General features: G+C 39.4%; 1 protein-coding gene across 2 annotated transcripts; it reads left to right on the top strand.

Moving 5' to 3' along the window:
* Positions 1–2,047: 2,047 nt before the first annotated feature.
* On the top strand, positions 2,048–12,476 carry CDKN3 (cyclin dependent kinase inhibitor 3). Of its 2 annotated transcripts, XM_063290525.1 has the most exons (8): positions 2,048–2,099; positions 2,534–2,616; positions 6,352–6,404; positions 6,528–6,572; positions 7,485–7,707; positions 8,798–8,829; positions 10,861–10,964; positions 12,205–12,476. In XM_063290525.1, exons 2-8 carry the CDS (start codon positions 2,534–2,536, stop codon positions 12,289–12,291), a joined length of 627 nt encoding a protein of 208 aa, XP_063146595.1. In that variant the 5' UTR covers positions 2,048–2,099; the 3' UTR covers positions 12,292–12,476. The 2 variants fall into 2 exon arrangements, with proteins under 2 accessions (XP_063146595.1, XP_063146596.1); XM_063290526.1 differs by lacking the exon at positions 10,861–10,964.
* The last annotated feature ends 3,043 nt before the right edge of the window (positions 12,477–15,519 follow it).

Genomic DNA, 15,519 nt, shown 5'->3' with positions numbered 1-15,519 from the left:
TTGTTTTTTCCTGCCGGTTGATTGGCTAAATGAAGAAGCTTTCGCGAGGGGTGGGGTATCTGCCCGCGTTCTCGAATCAGCTGGGGATTCCCTTTTAAACCGTTGGTGGCGAAAGCGAGTTTTTCGCGGAATCCACATCGCTGAGGTAGGGGGGTATCCTAGCAACACAGAGCGGGAGGAAGCTTCTCTTCGACTTTCTGTTCTGTATTTTGGACTAAAACCGACGTTTCTATTTCCTGTCCTCCGACCCCCGTGTTGCTATGTGAGCCTTTTGCCATTGGGGTTGATAATTGAGCCTCTGAGCATGTTCTAAGTTTCCCTCCTCGCACACGGTGGGCAAACGTTCTGCTTTGAATACTTCGATTTTATTGATTTTAGGATGGAGGGCTCCTTGAAAACTATTGAAGTCTGTCCATTGTTGTAGGTTAATAGAGGAAAAGAGAAAAAATACAGGGAAGCCAAACTAGCAAATAAATTTTGAAAAAAAACCCGTACAGTAGCTAACATTTATCAATTTGTGCGGCCTAATTGCACAAAACAATCCAGCTTCGTGCTAGAGACGTTCTGAGGAGCTTGCGCGCCTGAAGCCAGATTTTCTTCTACTTCTAAGGCACCGCCCCAGTTGCCCAACCCCGCCCCCATCACAGGTTAAGGAATTCGATTGGTGAATCTGTCTCCCGCTAGCAGTGACGTTCTATGAGGAGAAACGAAGCCGGGAGGAATCCGCCAATGGCTACCCTCCAATTGTCCCCTATGGAAACTAAGTGGAGCCTCCTGTTATAGAAGCGTAGAACAAGTTATGCCCGTTGACTGTTCTATGAACTCAAGGATGGGTGGATTGAACTATACCGCAGTTATCTCGGTGGCCCCATAGAATTAAAGCTTGGTATATTTTTTTATACGTGAAGCTGCAAGCAAAGTTGCGCATTTGATGAAAAAAAAATCCGAATTCTGCTAGCATCTGTTGGGACGAACAAATTTTATGAGTAGGTATAAGCTTAGGTGAGCTTAACTCCATAGACTGACACGGTTCTCCTACAGCATCTGACGACGTGAGCTACAGCTCGCGAAAGTTTATGCCTTTTCATAAAATTTGCTAGTCGGAAAAGGTGCTACCAGACTCCTTACACATTCGGCCATAAATCTCTTTATCAGCACACTTTATCACCCGCAGATTATGGTTTTTTTAATGGTTTTAATAGTTTTTAATGTTTTAATTATTTCCGTTATGATTGTAGTTGTTTTTGTATTGTTTTTGTCTTTTTAATTCTGTAAGCTGCCCAGAGTCACGTATATGAGATGGGTGGCTATATAAATCAGATAAATATAAATAAATTTCTGCCGCTTACTATTTCTAATGCTGCTTAGGCTGGAAAAGAATAGTATGATGGGAACCTATACATGTAAAAAGCATTCCCAGGTTAGCTAATTGGTAATAATTTCGGTTCTGTAGTACTTAGACTTGATTCCAAGAAGGTGCTTTGGAGCATGTAAGTATTGTTTAAACAGCTGCATTTTTTCTGGGATCTTGGGGCTACCTTCTACAGTTGGTGTGTGATTCCAGGAAAAGGCATTGTTCCTTTAAAGAATTGCAGACAGGTGCTCGGATTGCAGCTTTGCATGATCAGAAGCAGCTTTCTGGAATTAAATTTGATGCACAGCACAGCCCTAATTAAACATTCAAACAGTAAAATCAACATGGTAAAAGTTCTTTATATCAGTTTCCTATTTAAGCTGAACCTATATAGTAAAATAAACAAGCTCCATGCTTCTCCCAAAATTTATTTTATCTAAAGTGACTATATTTCTGTTTCCTTCTCCTATTGGTTGTATTCTTACAACTAATTCTAACAAAGCATTTAGAATTCAGCTTATTCTTTTTTCAAAAAGTATCTGCCAAAAATCATCTCCAAGGCAATCCTATAACTTTTATTCAGACAAAGCCGTTTTTTTGTTCAATGTACTCTCAGGGAGATGTGAAATATTTAGAGAACAGTTTAAATCACTGTCATTCAAATATTTTACTTTTTATCATTCTATGGTAATCACATGCTTATCTTTGTATCCCTAAGCTGGTTTTGGTGGCTCCTGGACCTAAGGCATGTTTGTTGCTTTTACCATCAAAATCTCAGCATTTCTCTGTGTTATTTTTCTTTTATCTCAGTATATCTGTCGTAGTCTTTGACACACTCCTCTCTCTCTTCATCACTGTAGCCATTTAAAGATCACCAGGTGATCTACAAGTACAAGTCTGTCCTTCCTCTCTTATGCTACCTTCTGGACTGCATATCCCTCTCTTCCTGTTCTTATTTTAATCTGAAATTTTAGGGGTGGGCCTAAGCATTAAAAGATAAACAACTAGACATGGAGCTATCTTATCATCATACTTACTTGTGGCCAGTTGTAAATAGTCTTTCAAGATATTAAATTGTTCTTATGTATGGAAAGGGAAATTAATGTGGTCATCCTGTGATAACTCATGCAATAAATATGTTGATGACATAAAAATATTTTCCTGCAATCTTTCCTTGAGATGTGTGCAATGCAGGTAAATGAATTTGACTCATCAGATGAGGAGTCCCTGGAGGAAGAACAGACACCTTTTCAAGTATCCTGGTAAGACTTGACCAATAAGGTATTGGAGCAAAAATGCAGAGTAAACCACCTTTAGAATCTTTTGGAGCATCTTAATATTCTGTCCACATCTCATTAAAATATTTGTCTTTCTTAATTTACTCCATATTATATAAATGAGATGCTGCTGTCTGTTTAATTTTCTGCAATCTCATTTAAGTGACAGTATCTCTTCTAAACACCATTTATTTATAATGATTTCCATTCTGCTGCTTTCCAAGAATTCAAAGTAATAACATAACCCTCTTCTCATCTTTTCTATAAATTGACTACAAGTATAGAAGGAATAGAATTTAATTAACTTGCCCTGCTTCTGACATTCATGTTAAGATGGCCTGTAGTTTGAATAGCAATGTATGTGTACAAGGCTTTTATATACAAATGGAAACTCTAGTGTGATTAGAAATACTGGTTGTGAGTGTGGGACCATGAACTTACAGCTGTACATACCTAGATCCCTTCCCAAAATTGTGGAACGTAAAATGCGGCAACCAATATAATATTGGTCTTCTGTTGGTTTAATATTCTCCTCTATTGGGACCAGTATGATCCTCCTCCTCCCTCTATGCATTCATTGTACATGGAAAGATTAAGGTGAAAGTAGAATTACCTAGCAGTTCAAAAACATGCAAATGTGAGTAGATTAATAGGTACTGCTTCGGCGGGCAGGTAACAGCGTTCCATTTAGTCATGCCAGCCACATGACCACGGAAGTGTCTACGGACAAACGCTGGCTCTTCGGCTTTGAAACAGAGATGAGCACCGCCCCCTAGAGTCGGACGTGACTGGACTTAATGTCAAGGGAAACCTTTACCTTTACCTTTGAGTTACAGAGAAGAATTCTTAATGGCTGTTTTCCAGCATTAGGCATGCCTGTTGTAATCACAGCCTGAATGTTTAAACCCAGTATAATTATCCATATGTTTAGCTCTTCATTTCTTGGATGTGATTTCTGATGCTTATAAAAATGTCCCCTACTTGGGGTGAATATATTCACAAAGCTATTTTTTCCATGCCTAATGAATATTTATTACTCTTTTCCATAAATGGAATCATAGAATGTAAAGGATGGAAGAACTCTGGAGATTGTCTAGTCCAATCCCCTGCCTAGTGCAGGAGTCCATTACTACAGCATCCATGAAAGACAATCTTTCAGTATCTCCCAGTAAACAGGAGACCGGCAGTTCCTGAGACAGTCTGATCTATTGTTGAAGAGGTCTTTCCATTAGGAAATACTTTGATGCCTAGCTGAAATCTACTTCCACGTAGTTTAAATCCATTCTTCCTTGCCCTATCTTCTGCAATAACTCTGAACAATTCTTTTCCCTCTTCTGTATGACAGCCATTCAGATATTTGAAGGCAGCTCCCATGACTCCCTGCAGTCTTCTGTTCTTCAGGCTGAACATATCCAACCCCTTCAACCATTTCTCATGCATTTTCTCTTCCAGGCCACTTATTGTCAGTTTTCCTGTGAATCCACTGCAGCTTCTGCATAATGGATGAAGTATTCTAGATGTGTTCTGAACAATGCAGCATAGACAGAAATGATGACTTTTCTTGATCTTGGCATGTTACTTCTATTGATGCAACCTAGGACTGTGTTTGCTTTATTGCAGCTTCATCACACTCTTGGTTCATGGTCAGCTTGTGATCCACCAAGACACTCATATCCTTTTCACAAGTACTGCTGCCTGGTATGGTCTAATCCTAACCCTATACCCATGCCTTTGATTTTTCCTATCCAAAAGGAGGACTTTATATTTGTCATTGTTGAAATTCATCTTGCTGGTGCTTGTCCAATGTTTCAACTTACAATTCTCCTGAATCTTGATACTGTTCAATAATGTGTTTGTGGATGACACAAAGATAGTGGGGGGGTGGCGGCAAATTTGATCACTGTACTCTGGAACCTCTTATCTAAGTATGTTGAACGGCCAAGTGCTTACTTGACACTTCCTTCATGACTTGATGCTAAGTCACTTACTGTATGTACAATTGTTTGATATGATTATTCAACTAGTTCTGTATCCATCTAATGGTAGCATAGTCCAGCCAGTGTTTTGCCATCTTCTTTCCTAGAATCTCATGATAGACTTTGTTAAATGCTTTTCTGAAGTCAAGCTTTCTATATCCACTGCATTCCTGTGGTCAACTAAATTAGTCATACTATCAAAAAAGAAGATAAGGTTGGTTGGCATGATTTATTTTTGTTAAACCCATGCTGGCTCCTGCCAAGTAATGCATTCTTTTCTGAATGCTCACAACTGCTTAATAATTTCTTCTGGAATTTTACCTGTTATTCATATCAAACTAACTGGCCTGTAGTTACCCAAGTCCTGTTTTTTTCCCTTTTAGAAGATAGGAACATTTGCCCTTCTCTGGCACTTTGCCCACGCTGCATGATTTCTGAAAGATCACAGAAAGGGGCTCAGAAATGCTTCTTTGAAAGTCTTGAAAGTAATTGATCTAGTCCTGGAGAGGTAATCTCTGGTAGCTAGGTGCTCCCTAATAATCTCTTTACTTACCTAGAGTTGCCGCTTCATCCTACTGCCAATTTGAAGACAGTTCCCTTTTGAGAAGAAGACCAAAGCAAAGTAGGAATTAAGGAACTCTGCCTTCTCCCTGTCACCTTTCACTATCCTAGCATGCTCCCCTAGCAGCAAGCCCAATTTAAGAGAATATGCAGATTGAAATAATTATATTTCATATTAGAATTTGAGGGATCTAATTTCCAAAGAAATGACATGAGTATACTGATTATTGGTTGCATGTTTATGTTAAATATACTAATTTTCTTAAGAAACTCTTATGTGTGGGATTAGTGAGGAAATTTATCAGTACACTCTTGTATATTTTATTAATCAAATAAAACCACAGCACTCTCAGCAGCAAACAAAGTAAAAAAAAAACCCAGGACAAATAACACCCAAAGTCAGTGCATGGCATCAAGCCCCCAAAACCATCTGGAAAAGCTCTTTATTCAACTTTTCAGACAATGTTGGAGACAGACTGAATCTCCAATGGGAGGTCATTCTAGAGGACAAGACCCATCACCAAAAAAGAATGCTTCTGGGCTTCAGCCACCTGACCTCCTGGAAATGGAAGATAACCAGCTGCATCTCCTGGTGTGATTGAAGTGGTTGGGCGGATTCTAGTGGAGAAATGCAGTCCTGGAGTAACTAGGCATCAAGCCATAAAGGGTTTTATGGGCAAAACTAGCACTTTGGCTTTCTGTTAGCTTTTAGATGCAATTCAATGTAGGGCCCACAAAACTGATATAATATATGCTCAGCAGTCCATGAGCACCTGGGCCACTGCATTTTGAACTAATTGAAGCTTCCAGATGGTATTTAAAGGCAACCTCATGTAAAGTTGCCTAATGGGGTGGTGATGGAGGTGTTAGCCACTGTAGTCAAGTCCTCTCATCCCAAGTAGGGCTGCAACTGGCACATCACCCAAAGGTTCAGCAAAAGCCTCCTGGCCACAGCCTCCACCTACTGATCCAGCAAGATCCCTGAGTCCAGGAAGATGCTCTTTCAGGGGCATTGCAACCCCATTCAGATATAAAATATGGGGTGTGGAAGATGCCAATATATAAACAGTAGCTCCATCTTGCTAGGGTTTAGTCATATGCCTTGAGAGCAAATGCAGTAGATAAAAATGTCAGTTTGTAAGAGAACTTAACTGCCATTGGGTTTTGTGCTTTCTTCCTGTAGGTTATCCTTATCACCAGCTTATTCTGAATTCCTAGGAATCAGCTCACTACCAGGTAAGTACAAAGAGATGGCTAAGAACTTGAATGAATCCATAGATGTTTTATATTTATAGTATTTGTTTTAATGTTAATAGCAGTGTTTGTTTCTTTCTCTTTCTTCTCTCTTGCTTGATTTAGGTTGCAGATTCAAAAATATTAGAAGAAACCTTCAGAAAGACATAGGTAATTATATATCAATGGCACAGATAGCTTATTTAATTAATGGCACAGACAGCTTATTCAATAGCTTATTTTTTAAATAACTACTTTGCATGGGAAAAGTGCTTTTAAAAATACACATATTTAAGACTTGGGAAATCTTTAACCCTCTAGATCAATGTTTCTCTACCTTGGCAACTTTAAGATGTGTGGACTTCAATTCCCAGAATTCCCCAGGCAGCATGGCTGGCTGGGAAATTCTGGGAGTTGAAGTCCACACATCTTAAAGTTGCCAAGGTTGAGAAACACTTGCTACTCTCTATCATCACTCATCACTGGCATTATTAAGTGCAGCTGCTGGGAATTAAGGCTGAGCAGGAGACAAGGCTGTAGGTTTTCCTTTATTTGTTTTATTTAGATGGTGTGGTTTCATAAGATGTCATTTGCTACCTGCAATTTTTGTATGTTCTTATTTTAAAAATAATGTAAGTATTTTAAGAATTTTCTCCTGATTAATTGGGACATCTTTTTATTGACTAACATTATCTTAATAATATAATATATAATAATATAAATGTGTATTCAGTAATATAACCGTGTACTAATAATATAACCATGTACTCAGTAAATATTGCTGTCCTACCTGAAACCTTTTCTTATATCTGCTAACAGAATGAAATAACGAAGTAGCAGATTTCACAACAGAGTGCAATTTCTATTGCTAAAATTAGGCAGGCTGAAGGGACATCTTTAGTTTGCCTAACAATTAGATCATGATACTCATATGAAAACTGATGGTAAAACTTAGAAAAGTTTGCAAATTAAACTTTTCTAACTGGTTTTACAATCAATTATAATATAAATATAAAACACATGGATTCAGATTTGTATTTTTATTTAGCACTTTAACAAATATGTAACTTGGCCTCTTTGCAGATGAACTAAAAAGTTACGGGGTGCTGGATGTATTTGTACTCTGTACCAAAGGAGAACTCACAAAGTACCGTGTCCCACATCTCATGGAGACATACCAGAATTATGGGATCACTGTGCATCACCATCCAATTCCTGATGGAGATATACCAGATATTGCCAGATGCTGTGTTATTCTAAATGAACTGAGGAACTGCCTTGAATGTAAACGAAAAACCATAATACAGTGAGTTCTGATATTCTAGTCATTTATCCTCTTTCAATAAGTGAAAGTGATTCGATCACTAAATGTTCAGCTTCAATCTCTGTGCCAAAATTTGATTTCTCTTTGCTACCGTCAGCTTCTGCTGTATCATTCCAAAATGCAGATCAGAGTTAGTAGCTTGGGGCCTCAGGGCTGCATATGGCCCTATACTGTCAAAAGCCTGGGATCTCCGGAATTTTACAGAAGAATTTTACAAAACTGTGATTTTTTTATGTGACTTTGGGAGAAACTATTGAATTCATTTATTAGACTACTCATATTAAGTATATTTAATTCTGATTAGATTTAAATGTAAATTGAGTTTTTTATCTGATTTCAGCCGCTATGTTTTAGACGGTAATCGTGCATACCAGTTTAAATGTATCTCTTGGCTTGGAAAAAATTGTTTTCCCTGTCTAGATAGTCTTATATCAAGTAGATTCCACAAATGAGTCCTTGGGAGGGAATGGAAGAAGGGCAGTGAGGTTGTAAGACATTTTAAAAATGGGGGAGGGGGAGTAGGGCTTAGACCAATTGAAGCAAATATTTGTAGCTCAGGGTTGAACTGTGGAGTCCTTGGTGCTCTCTGAGCCTTGTTGTTTTCTTGCAGACATTTAATTGCCAGACTAGGCAACATCTTCAGTGGGGCTTCAGTAGGGCTTATACTAATGGTAATTATACTTTTTTCCTGCTGTATATCTAAGGGACTTCAGAGTTGTACTGAAGAGTAGAATGCCCAGTCTCCTGTTCAGATACTGAGCAGTCCCAAAGTAACTTAACTTTGACAGTTTCACTACCATAAAAAAAAATACTATTCTAGAATATATGATGATGAAAGCTTATTGTGAGAAAGTTGAGAAGAACCCATTATCAATGGTCCTTAAAAAAAAAAAGAACATTGTTTTTAAATTAGGCTTTGGAAGAGTAGATTCCCCTAAAAACATGTTATGTATGAAAGAGTGTCATTCACAGCAGATTTAAAAGGCATGATCTTGGTTATGAAGTTTGTCATGTTTACAACTATCGCAATATATTCATTTAAAAAAAAAACTGCTCTTTTTTTTTCTTTCAGTTGTTATGGAGGACTTGGACGATCCTGTCTCAGTAAGTGAAGTGCCCTCTAAAAAAATTGCAAAGTGTTGTTTTCCTTACTGTTACTGGTAATATTCTGCAACATGAAGTCATCTAATCACAGAACTATTTTCTCTGCATACTGGGTGGAATATTCTCCTGCAATACACAAAGCCTTATTCTAGAGCCAAAAAGCAAAGCTCTCTTTAATCTCTCACAGCCAACAGCAGGCTCGTGATTAGTTTTTAATAGCAACAGATTTCCCTCACAGTTTGAAGGAGATAAACACATACAGGTAGTCCTTGCTTAACAACCACAATTGGGACTGGAGTTTCAGTCACTAAGTAATACAGTCATTAAGTGAATCTGACCTGATTTTATGACCCTTTTTGCAGTGATCATTAAGCAAATCACATGGTCTTTAAGCAAACCATGTTGTCGTTAAGCGAATCATGCAGTTCGCCATTGATTTTGCTCATCAGAAGCCAGCTGGGAAGGTTGAGAATGTTGGTCACACAACTGCAGGATGCTGCGATGGTCATAAATGCAAACCAGTTGCTGAGTGCCCGAATCACGATCATGTGACTGTAGGGACACTGTGACAGCCGTAAGTTTGAGGACCGGTCCTAAGTCTGAACCATTGCTAGACGAATGGTCATTAAGGAAGGACTACTTGTAGATTTTCTGTAAATTGTAAGATAAAAGAACTATCCTTTTTTTTTTTTTTAAGCTGGTCATGAGAAGCTAGAGCAGTGTTTCTCAACCCTGGCCACTTCAAGCTGTGTGCACTTCAACTCCCAGAATTCCTCAGTCAGCTGGCTAGGGAATTCTGGGAGTTGAAGTCCACACAACTTGAAGTGGCCAGGGTTGAGAAACACTGAGCTAGAGTACTGTTCGCTAGGTGCATGCATGCATACATACTGAAAAAAGAGAAAGTAAATGCACACACTGTCACTTTTATCAGGAATTCTTTGATATAACACTGAACTCAGCCGCCCAGAGTCCCCTTTTTGGGAGAGATGGGCAGTGATAGAAATTTGAAATATAAATGAATAAATATGGTGATGGTTTTGGCAAGCCTAAAAAATTCATAGATGTGTTGCAGCAAAAATTTCAAGAGTGAAGCTGAAGCCCTATCACCATACCCATGAGCACTAATGTGACAGCAGACACTTCCCTTAGTGCTTGTGCCCACCTGACTTCCTTTTTAAAAATTAATGTAAAAAGCATTTCACAGGAAGGGGTCATGCTGCAAAGCAAGTGCCAGCATCTCAGATTGTTGTTTCCAAAAATGTCTGAGTGTACTGTAAAACAGAAAAGATATTAGTCTTGCTACTTCTGTGCTGACCTCTAGTTCACCCTTACTCTTTCTAGTGGTCTAGCAAATCTCCATCTCATAGCTTTTACGGTATTTTCAATTAGAAGTATAATCAAGAGAAAGAATCCAAGCATTTTTCCCACAGTCCTACGTACTAGTGCAGGGTTTCTCAATCTTAGCAACTTTAAGGTGTGTGGACTTCAACTTCCAGAATTCCCCAGCCACCCTAACCCTTGCTGGCTGGCTGGGGAATTCTGGGAGTTGAAGTCCACACACCTTAAAGTTGCTAAGAAACCTTGTACTAGGGTGTCTGGAGAGCAGTAGTAAAAAAAAAAAAAATCAAGGTGGTCACAGCCATCTTTTAGGGAGGGGCTTGGGTTGCATGATTGCAGTTGTTAGCTTCACTTTTTGACCACCACCCCTGTAGACACCCCTGCTTCCATAGAAGCCATGCTCTCTGAATCCAGCTAGCCCTGCCTCTATGATAAATCCCTATTAAAACTATGTAAGTACAGAGGATTTGAATTCTTGTTTCAGGCTGATGCTCCTGCATTTAATATGCCTGATTTGCATGATTGCTATCACTGACATTTTCCAAGGCAGCTGACATGTGGAAAGCTGAGAATTCATGAATAAAGGAAAACAGGAATCTTAACGTTCAGTTATCTTGCTTGCTTTTTAAACAGGTTGTTCCTCCTCACTAAAAACTTCTGGCTTGCTTAAGTTATCCTATTGTTCCTTTACAGTAGCGGCTTGCCTTCTGCTCCAGGTATCTGACACGGTAGCCCCACAACAGGCAATAGACAGCATGAGGGAGTTGAGAGGTTCAGGTGCAATACAAACTCTAAAGGTTAGACTTGCCAAGGAGGAAATAGAGCTTGAAAGATGCTTGTTTGTTTGTTTACTCGATTTCTGTACCTCTGTGATTCTCAAAGCTTCATAGGATACTCGACTGTAGACATTTTACTTGGCAGTAAAAGTCTTTTCTGGATTAAATGCACCATATTTGCCCCCAGGCCATAGACCACATCCACTGCTGCTGCTGGATCCCCTTTGATATTGTTAAACCTTTTACTCTTTTACACGGACCTTGCCCTGCATTTGCTTTTCCTGCCCTAAGTACGCTTGTGTCGTTACTGTTTAACGAACAGTGTAATTGTTGCTTCGATCTCATTAGGCTGCTTTTCAGCCAAGCGCTTAACCATACATTATTTAGCTTTCCTTGTTCTGCATGACTGGGTTTGACAACACAGGGCTTCATTAAAATGTTGATTGGGTAGTTTATATTTCAGCAGGTTGTGGGAATCAGGGCATCATCTTGCCCAACCTCCTTAATGGTGGCACCTCTTTTAGGGAACCACTTGCCCTATGTGAAATAACCATCTGCTCCTTACTGAGTTTCAATAAAGAGCTGGAAGAGAGCCTTGGGGTGGGGAGGGCAATGGGGGGTATAGGGTTTTTTTTATCTGTGCTTGATTAGGGCTATTGTAATATATTTGTCACTCTTTTGATGTTTATAATCTCTATTTCTATATAATATAGAATTATATATTTTTTATTTACAGCCAAAAAGCTCCACTTGGAGCCATTTTGGAGTAGAGCAACATACAGATACCAATAATAAAATAAAAATGAACAATGTGGCTTGTTTAGACATAGCAAGTTATAGTAACACAACTGTGTGCTGTGAAACTAATCTCTACATATTTGCTAAATCTCCTTGCTTTACTCTGAACTGTGGATGTTGGGAATGAGTACTGTGAAGTATTTTTTTTCCTCAGAGGCAGAGAACTTTCTACTGAAGGTTGCCAAAATCAAGGATTTTTTCAGGGGAGGTAGGGGGAATCCAGGGGACTATCTTCTCCAACCCAGTTCAGCTGATAATGGAAAATATTATAGAAACCTGTTCTCTGATAAGAACAAATATCTACATTCAGAGAGTCTGTTTGATAAGAGAGTTGGAGAATGGAAATCCATTCTATCCTCCTTTTCTGTGGTTCTCCACTCATTTCAACCCATATCATTAGAAAAAGTCAGGTCATCCTAATGCTGAAATCTGGTCATTCTGAATAATCTGTTTTTCTTTACAGCAATACAACTATCTTCATGATTTTCCGGAGAGCTTGGCTGCCTATCTGGCAACAGAAAGTGCAGTAGCAAGATCAGTATCCCGATAAAGTAACTTGAGTTTATTTACCACTTGAAAGTATAATTGTTTTTACTTTGTACACATAGTGGGAAATATTTTTATTAACTGCCTGCCAATATCTCCCTGACAAATGATAGATTAATAACTGCATAGCACAATGAGTCTCTATGAATAAAGTTCCATCTGCTGATTGTATTTTTAAAACCTCAAGTTATAGCAGTAGCAGAATTCATAATAAATTATTTTTAATCTTTTTAAAATCAGTTCCTCTAGTTTTCTCTGCTATGATGGAGGATATTTTTGTTGTACTCCTGTCTATAGTTTATGGGAAAGTCTATATAAGAGAATCTCATCTTAATTTATAATACAGCAGTGCCAGCTTTTTGGTGGGGTATATTGTAGGACACTAGTAATAGAAGGGGGTTGTGGGTTGTGTTTCACATGAAATTTCAATTGATGTGTCCCTGTACACATACCTATTACCATGGCAAACCAGATGTTTGCTCACAAGTAGAGAAGTTCGTGAGCTAAGGTTTTGCTTGTTCCCTGAAAAAGCAATTCATAGTGTCTCCCTTAAAACAATAACTTTTATTCAAGTTGTCCCAGTTCATCATCTGAAAGAGCACTCTATCGTTACTGCTGCAGAAGTACCAACCAACCAGGATATTTATTTTCAGGATTAGCAGTCCAACCTGCTGCTTAAAACAGGAAATGGCAAAAAATGTATTCCATAAACAAACCCTGCCATGGAGCAGCATGAAATAATTATTGTTGTATTGCTCTTTGCATAAAGAAAAATGTAGGACAAAAGAAGACACTTTCCTCTATGTTCTACATGAATGTGAAACAGATACACTGCAATAGCAGCCAATTGAAATTCAAATTTTGGCAAGACTGGTATGCTGCTTGAGGCAGTATGATTGTCTTCCTACAGCAGTGTTTCTCAGCCTTGGGAGCTTTGAGATGTGTGGACTTCAACTCCCAGAATTCTCCATGCTGGCTGGAAAATTCTGGGAGTTGAAGTCCACACATCTTGAAAGTTCCCAAGGTTGAGAAACACTGGCCTACAGTATTCATTAAATGTATACCTCACCACAATCTAGTGACTCTTGGCAGCTTACATGGTATAATGTAGCAAAAAAAATTACAACATCCATGTCTTGTTAAACATCCATGATATGATTAAAATGAAACAACTAATCATAAAACCCCTCCAAGCAAAAGAAATAATAAAAAATAAAAGACAGTGCAGTGCATAAACTTAGAAGGAAGCTCTCCAAAATAATTCCATGTTTAACTTTTTTAGATCGAGGCAGCTAGCTTAATTTCTGTTGGAAGGCTACTTAAAAACACTAGTACTGCCATGGGGAAAGCCGTGTTTTCTAGTGCTAGCCCCCCTCGCCTTTCAGAAAGGTGGGACCATAGTTTCTCCCTGGAAGAACTACTAGGTCAGCCAATTTTGATCAGAGCATATAATCTTCCAGGTACCAAGCGAAAAATGGCTTTATAGGTCAACCACCTCCCCCAGCACCCTGAATTGTAACCAACTGGAAACCAATTGGCAACCAATACAGGTATTATTTTATTAATATCATATTGGTATTATTTGCTCCTAGCACCAAGAACTGGTGAGTAGGCTGCATTCTAGACCAGCTGCAGTTTCCATGTAGTCTTTAAAGGCAGCCCCAAGTAAAGCATATTGGATTAGTGTAACCAGGTGATGATGAGGGCATGAGTTACTATACTCAGGTCCCCTGCACCAGATGAAGGCATAAGTAACACACCAATTAAAGCTAAGCAAAGGCCCCTCTAGCCTCAGCTTCCACCAGCTGTTAAAGGAGGAGCCATGAGTCCAGAAGGACTCCCCAAATTGTGAGCTTGTCCATAGATAGCGCCTGCCTATTCAGAGATAATATTGGTGTTGAGAGAATCCGGAGTACAAGCAGTAGCTTCACCTTGGGTTCAATTTCAACCTGTTCTATCTCACCCAGACCTGTTTAGCCTCCAGGCACCAGGCTAAGGAATTGACAGCATCTCTTTACAGCCTGAAGTGGCACTATGAAGTTAGATATACTTAGCATGCTGATGTTACCACACCCCAAGCTATCAGATGACCTCTCCCAGTAGTTTCATATAGATGTTACAGAGTAGAAGAGAGGTGTCCAATCCCTGTAGCACTCAACATATCAGGGGCCACTGGATATCTCATCTCATCTACCATCACAGACTGAAATTGCCCCCAAGAAGGAACAGAACCTCTGCAAAACGATCAGTCCCCATAAATGGTCTAGTAAGATATCATGATCAACGGTATTGAAGGTTGCTGAAAGGTCTACCAGATCTGGGTAGGGTGGGCTACTCCATCCAGATCCTGAGAGCTCACCCAAGAGAGCAACCAATGCCATCTTTATCCCATACCAGGGCCTGAACCGACTGAAAAGGGTCCAAATAATCCACTTCTTCTAGGGTGCTGTGAAATTGGTCCACTATCACTATCTCAACCTTCCCCCAAAATGGAAGTTGGTGACAAAATAGTTGAATCTAAGGATCGCTGTTTCAGAAGGGAGCACACCATTTCCTTCAAGACTACTGGTAACTCGCCCTCCACAAAGAGGCACTGACAATCTCCCAAATCCAAGAGATTACCTCTACCTGCTCCCTATAACTGCCAGGATACTAGGCACAGAACCACCCAAGTAGCACCCTATCCACTTATTCAGAGGTTAAAAGCATAATTGGCAGGACAAGGCCCTAGTTACCACCAAAGAATGCCCAGGTAAAATCAAGATTTTGGCAAATTGAGCCTCTTAGTCAGCAAAATGCTATGCAAATCTGTTGCAGTGGCCAAGTGGGAAGTCCCTATACTGTTCCCTCCCAATAGGGATTTGGTCAAGGGTGCTTGATGGCAGCCCGCTGACAAAATAAAGGGGCAGTTCGTTTGCTTTGCTTCCCTTATTACCATGATACAGACCTTTTACATGTACTTAAGTTCACGCACACATGACGTCAATGCTAAAAGCATTAGTGCACAATTGGTTGGTTGGTCTGCTGAGGTGTGGAGCATGTTGCATATACTCTTGGTCCCCAATGTTGAGCTGGTGGATGCATTTACATATGCAGTGAGTATCTCCATCTTCAAAGGCACACTGAATGTTCCACAATCGACAGACACAGTATGCACAGAGCACACAAACGTATGAATTCACCTAGCCATTTTTTTTTCCGCGAAAGTTTTATGTTTGCTTTGCTTTGGCTG

Source organism: Candoia aspera, chromosome 1 (assembly GCF_035149785.1).
Source record: "Candoia aspera isolate rCanAsp1 chromosome 1, rCanAsp1.hap2, whole genome shotgun sequence".
NCBI classification, from domain to species: Eukaryota; Metazoa; Chordata; class Lepidosauria; order Squamata; family Boidae; genus Candoia; species Candoia aspera.
The sequence above is the reverse complement of the archived record's forward strand: the minus strand, read 5'-3'. Positions and strand labels throughout refer to the sequence as shown.

What these genes read in the sequence shown, in the direction of transcription:
- CDKN3 (XM_063290525.1), top strand. Translation starts at nt 2,534, where the DNA reads ATGTGTGCAATGCAGGTAAATGAATTTGACTCATCAGATGAGGAGTCC. An exon ending in ACACCTTTTCAAGTATCCTG is followed by an intron (nt 2,617 to 6,351) that starts GTAAGACTTGAC and finishes TTCTTCCTGTAG; the next exon opens with GTTATCCTTATCACCAGCTT. An exon ending in AAACCTTCAGAAAGACATAG is followed by an intron (nt 6,573 to 7,484) that starts GTAATTATATAT and finishes GCCTCTTTGCAG; the next exon opens with ATGAACTAAAAAGTTACGGG.